This window comes from Poecilia formosa, unplaced genomic scaffold (assembly GCF_000485575.1).
Source record: "Poecilia formosa unplaced genomic scaffold, Poecilia_formosa-5.1.2 Scaffold37, whole genome shotgun sequence".
Lineage (NCBI taxonomy): Eukaryota > Metazoa > Chordata > Actinopteri > Cyprinodontiformes > Poeciliidae > Poecilia > Poecilia formosa.
The window spans coordinates 1,672,005-1,678,159 of record NW_006799976.1 but is presented as its reverse complement, the minus strand read 5'-3'; the positions used below and the strand labels follow the sequence as shown (position 1 = coordinate 1,678,159).

Sequence of the window (6,155 nt, the reverse complement as noted above, 5' to 3'; positions counted from 1 at the left end):
AGCAAGTCTGCATCGAGACCTGTCAACACACACACACACACACCCACACCCACACACACACACACACACACACACACACACATATGCAGGGCTAAGCGTGGCATGATCCATTAGCGGGGATGCTGGGTCTTCTACCACTGTTTCAGAAAAAGTCAAGGTCGCAGCAGGACGCGCGGCGTACCATTGTCGGAGATGTCCAGCGTGGCGACGGAGGAGACCCGGGGGAAGAGCTCCTGGATTACGGCGGCTCCCGCAGACCTCAGCTGAGCATGAGACAGAGGAGAGGACCGATACGGGTCAGACGTGAGTGAAAATGACTCAGGTTTATGTTTGTGGGAGGACAGCTCTGTTAAAATCCCACTTTTTAAAGTAACTGAAAGTGGTGGCCTGAGGAGGTTCTAACAAAGCTGCAAATAGAGAAACAGTTTAAATCATGTGTGTCAAACTCAAGGCCCGGGGGCCAAATGATGCCCGCCGCAGCTTTTTATGAGTCCTCTCTAGACTCCAGAGGGAACCATAAATAGAGCCTTCAAGATCACAGTTGTGTGCTCAGGCATTATTCTATTAAATCAAAGCAGTTTTGTACCTGTTCACTGCCAAATTGCATCAATAGGAAATTCGCTCGAAATCAAAAGACCCCCACATTTTTTCACAAGTTTATTGCTTTCACAAATTTAAACATTGGGTTTAAGTGATGCTAACTCCCACCTGCAGGTTGCAGTATGTCTCACTTCGGACCTACGATTGGCGTGATGAGTAACAAAAAGTCTAATTTACAATCATATATTACTTATATTTCTAAGGTATCGCCACAGAAAGAGTGATTTTGATTACAATAAAATTCTGAAGACAATTAATGTTCAGTATAATTAACAGATGCTCAATATTATTTCATTTTTAGAAGACCCTAATAAATGCAGACAGCTATTTATTAATATTTGATCAGTTTGTTAATGGATTTGATCAATATGTTCTGGACCAACCGGCCCTTTGAGAACATTCTTGATCTTGATGTGACCGAAGATGAAAATGAGTTTAACACATTTAATTATCATCTTGTCTGAGTCACTATATGTTATTCATTAAGAGTGAAGTTGGTATGTTTCGTGAAAAAAGATACATAAAGGGAAACTAAATATCACGGTAAAGTCATAGACAGAAAAGAACAGTAGAAAAATTTTTCCACACCTTTATGTTACCTATAAAAAAAACAAAATACATTGTATCTCCTCTTTTTGGCATTTGAGCAGCTGGCAGAAACAGGTGGCCACATGTTCCACATATGCCCAGCGAGAACAGCATGTAAACATGTCACAAAAACGTGTTTCACATGTGGAGACAATGTGATTTATACTAAAGAATAATATTTTCACACATTAAAAAAAAACACATCCCAGAACTCATCTATCACATGCTGCCACTCAGTCATTTCCAAAGATATTTCACATGTTACTCCAGGATATAATTTTCACAAATTTGTGCAAAATTAGGTTACACGTGTTATTTTATAACATCATTTCCACAGTATTTCTGTACATTTCACATGGAACTAAAGGATTTCGTTCTCATATGGACAGGAACACAGGGAAGATTTTTCACATAACAGTAATTTTCACATCTGAAACACACGTGTTAACATATTCCGCTTGAGGTACGTTTTGCCACGTACCTTATATTCAAACCCACACAATATAAGTTTCACATGTTGCCACTGGGTATAACTTTTGAATGTAACAAGTCATGTGGAAAGCAGTTCACTTGTGGAAGGGTTTCACATGTTACAACAGACTTTAATTTATTCAGCTGCATAGTATTTTTTGCTTTGTCTTTTTATGTTTTAAACTGAAACTTAAGTTGTCTTTAACTAGAGCTTCATCGCTGCAGAAGTGGGGAAGCATATTGTGTCAATTGTAACTAAAATTGGAAGCATATAGAAATATGCACAGTAACACTCATTTAATCTGCTGCAGGGAGGCAAAAATGGCTTCCTACCTCACAGCCGCTGATGTCCAGATGAAGATCGGTGATGTGAGGATTGGTGGTCAGCCCCGACAGCACTGCTCTGTGATCACAAAGTGATTGAAAAAGAAAACGAGAGTTAAATACGGACCTGATTGGCGTGGCTTCACACATCCAGATGCTTCCTTTTTGCTTCCTTCGCAGCGGACCCGAGATAAAAGAGCTGCGACTCGAGTAAAGGAATGGAAGATGACATGTCAGATACCTCAGAACGTCGGGGGGCAGCTTCATAGAGGCGAAGCTGACATGAGTGAGGCTGAAGGCCGAGCTGAAGAACTGACGGAACAACGGCAGCGTATCCTTCACTTTCCTGTGACATCAGGGGAAGAACAGGGAGGATCAAAGAGGAGTAATGCAGAGATGAGGTGAAGCGAGCTCCACGCATGAAGTCACTTTAGTTAAATGCTAGATAATTATGAGTGCGGCCGTGAGAGCGCAGACACAGAATGACAATTACACCTTCTGAGGAAGTAAGGCCAGCAGGAGGGGTCAAATGACTGATTGGCTGGCTAAAATATTCAAGATTCTCTCAGAAAGTACAAAGAGAAATCTGAGTTTAAATACGGAGAACAGGAAGAAACCACAAAGTTCCAGCGATTCACTCCTAGACTCGCTTTGAGGAGATGAATGTGAGTAAATCAGGGAACGAAATGGTGGTAAAAGACGGCAAAAAAATTAATTGGATACATATCCGACTGTTTTCAAAGACTGAACGGTCATGCCGCAATTTATCCAACTTTTATGTCGTTGACGTGACATGCATCTTAATTCTGCACCAGAAATAAGCCAGATGCGGTAAATCCGGATGGCGGAAAACGATGATTATGTAATTAAGAAAGAAGTCTGTTCCCCCGGAGCGCATTACATCACAATCCCACCACTCCTGGTTCTGACTGCACATCCAGACAGAGGTTGCTGCGGTCAACGCTCCACAGAAGGCCGTCACCATTAGCTGTGCTTACTTCTTATCTGGTTCCTTCAGGTTGTTTTGTTAGAATCCTATTGACTCTCATTGTTGAATAAACTTAAAAATTGACCCATAAACGGCTCCGTTCATTACTACTTGTGTAACCAACGCGCTCCTTTGGGAAGCTGTGTGCTCGGGTTTAGTTAGTAGTATGAACAACCATGACAAAAAGTCGTATTTCAGAAAAAGAACAAAACAAATTGCGCATGAAGACCTGCTGTGTGAACGTAGCCAAATGTCAGAATGGACCAGTTGGAGTCTCTCTCCCTCTAACCTGGACGAGATATTCCCAGAAAACAACAGTAAGTAACTCCAGAATATAAAAAGTTCTCGGGATACTTTCGCAAGGCATCGCCTATCTTCCTACGCTTGGCGTCAAGGTGATGTTAAAGACGTGACTAACCTGTGCGAGAAGGTATTTTTGGACAGATTGAGAAAGGAAAGATCAGCGCAACACCCCCTCAGAAGAGCCCCAAATAGCTGCATGAGACACAGGGCGGGAAGCAGTTAATCTGGGCACGGACAGAAAGGCAAAAAGAGTTTGAGCAGAGCCGGACGCTTCTACTGACAGAGTCGACGGAGCAGTCGGTGGCCGACAGATCCAAGTGGACCAGGCAGTTTGGCTGAGACAAGAAGAGATAAAAGTTCTGCAAACAGAAAGCCAGAGGAACAGAGGCGACACGTTACAGGCTGCAGAGGAGGAAGAGGAGGAGGAGGAGAGCGTGTTCTCGTTTCGGATGGATTGTGCTGTCTGACCGAGGCGTCCTCCCCTGAGAGGACCCCGGGGTTCTTGCTCAGGTCCAGGTGCAGGAGGGAGTTGGAGTATTCATCGCTGGAGCACAGAGCCTGAGAGAGAGACACGACGCCTGAGAGACAGAGACAGGCAGAGAGAGAGAAAGAGAGAGAGAAAACAAGGGCAGATGAGAGGCTATGATATTAAGAGACTGGGAATGCTCTCAAAACATTTACGTTCGTACATTATTCATGCAGATCTTAGAGCAGAGAGTATCAGTGAATGTTATGGGAAGCAGAACAATTCAATGCAATATTTAAATTCTCCACTGGGTGCAGGGAACAGGAACAAGAGACATGCAGCCTGCAGGGCAGTGCTCAGCATCGTGAGTCAACCTGGAGTTGTAGCAGGACGAAAAACACGAGACAGCGAAGCTCCCTGGGGGGGATAACCTGCAGCTCCGAGGGTTTTACCTCCTCTAACCCGCAGTGTGGGTTCTGTTCAGGAAAATTAGCTCACCTTCTGCAGGGTTTGGTCAGATTCTGTGTTTTGTCGAGCCGAGCTAGGACCGAGCTCATACTTTTCCCACCTGATAGTTCAGTAGACTCAGTTTGATTGGGGTCCAAAATTTCAACATTTGTTTTGTTTTGAGCTTCACTTTCACACTGCACTGTCTCAAACCTTTTGAGCAACACCCCCTCCGCCCCCTCGCCTGTGGGGGCGCTGCGCCAAGAACCACAGAAGGAAATGACACAAAGACCTCTGAAGAAGTGACGAGAGTATCTTCCTTCTTCGTGACATGTAAACAAAAATGGAATGGCGTCAGATTTTAGCGGTTGTAGGATTTCTCTTTAATAAATGATAATAAGCCATTTCTTCTGATAGCGTTAGGTTCTTGTGTTTGTTTTGGCTGCATTTACCCAGAATGCCCTGCGATATAGTCCACTTTTGGAGCCGTCTCCGTTTGTCAGCTTGCGATCACACGTGCATTCGGACCACACCAGAGTTCCCTTGAATCGAACCGAGACAGGAGTTTGTAGGTGGAGTTTGCTTTTTATCGTCAGAGTTCGATTTCGGATTCACACTTCCCCAAACGAACCGGACTTTCTACACAAAGTCTGCACAAGCGGACCAGAGACTAAAGCATACGAAATAGGGCCGGTGTGAGTGCACCCTGAGATGTAGTCAAGGCAAGAGAGAAGTAAAGAGGTACTAACCCTTTGACGTAAGTGAAGTTTTGGACAGGTTCAGGAGACGAAGCCCCTTGCTAAGGCGACTCACCTGCTGGATTAAGCTGGACACACCTGCAGCATTCACAGAAACACAAAAACTAGCTTAAGATACAAAAACAAACATGGTAAGAGACGAGATCCTTAGACCGTGAATCATGTAATGGACACTTAATATAAAAAAAAGGTAAATAGTAGTTTAACAGAACATAAGAAAACAATAGTTAAAAAAATATTTGATTAAAGCTGCACATAAGAATTGGCAAAAGGTAACCAGCCGGTTAAAATATTCATTCTCTCTTTTCGTAATCAGTGAAAACATTGAAATACTTGAAGCTCATGCTGACAAAACTCTTCAGTGTGGAAGCTGTTACTGAGAGGCTCAGTGTTAGCTACTCAGTTTTAGTAAAGTGTTAAAAAAAGTTTGGAACAACAGAAATCTGAAGAGCTAAATAAAAAAGGTATTTTCAACACTATCCTGACACAAAGCAAAGCTTTCGATTCTCAGTGTACAACAGGAAGGCTCAACATACTGCATCTTAATTCAGGGTTAAGATAAGGATGCTCTTTCCTAGGGAATGCATGTTGCAGCTGCAACATGCATTCCCTAGTACATGCTCTGCTTCCCTAGTTCTGTACATGCTAAATGCCAGTACAGAATGTAAAATTCAGTTTAAAAACAGCTGGAATATGCCTTTAATCATTTTGTTTTAAACAAGTGAAATGGCTGGCTCTGCTCCAAGTACAAAAATAAAGTACCACTCCTGGCAATTGCCAGAAAACAAATGTTTTAAATACAGTTTTGATATTTCTTTATGTCACGGTTCTACCAATCAGCTGAAATCTGTATCGTCAGGCTGCAAAGGTTTACAAAAGTCATAGATCAGAAATGAGCCACAAAATGACAATTAGTGCATCTAGTTTGGATCAAAACAAAACATTCATTCGCATCTAATTTATTTAAGACACAGTGAATTGTACAGTCAGAGGGACGCATTTCCTGATACCTTGGTTGTCCAGTGAGTTGTGGGCCAAATTAATGGAATGGATGACAGAAGCTGGGTTCTCTGAAAGGGCAGTGGCCATCTTCTGAGGGAAGTCTCTGTACACACACACGCACGCACGCACGCACGCACGCACGCACGCACGCACGCACACACACACACAAATCAGAATAGTTTTTAATTGATTGAATCAATTCATTTGC

The 6,155-nt window shown here is 43.0% G+C and overlaps 1 protein-coding gene and 1 long non-coding RNA gene across 2 annotated transcripts in view; one reads left to right on the top strand and one right to left on the bottom strand.

The window, feature by feature from the left end:
- The window catches only part of LOC107836070 (uncharacterized), a 21,788-nt gene extending 20,411 nt beyond the window's left edge, over positions 1 to 1,377 (top strand). The window contains exon 3 of the long non-coding RNA XR_001661915.1: positions 426 to 1,377. This is a non-coding gene — a long non-coding RNA (uncharacterized LOC107836070). The remainder of the gene's footprint in view (positions 1 to 425) is intronic.
- The window catches only part of carmil3 (capping protein regulator and myosin 1 linker 3), a 41,605-nt gene that overhangs the window by 21,182 nt on the left and 14,268 nt on the right, over positions 1 to 6,155 (bottom strand). The window contains 8 exon segments of the mRNA XM_007550787.2: positions 139 to 263; positions 1,993 to 2,062; positions 2,225 to 2,329; positions 3,390 to 3,466; positions 3,556 to 3,633; positions 3,743 to 3,852; positions 4,937 to 5,023; positions 5,956 to 6,050. Of these exon segments, the coding sequence (XP_007550849.2) occupies positions 139 to 263; positions 1,993 to 2,062; positions 2,225 to 2,329; positions 3,390 to 3,466; positions 3,556 to 3,633; positions 3,743 to 3,852; positions 4,937 to 5,023; positions 5,956 to 6,050 (747 nt within the window).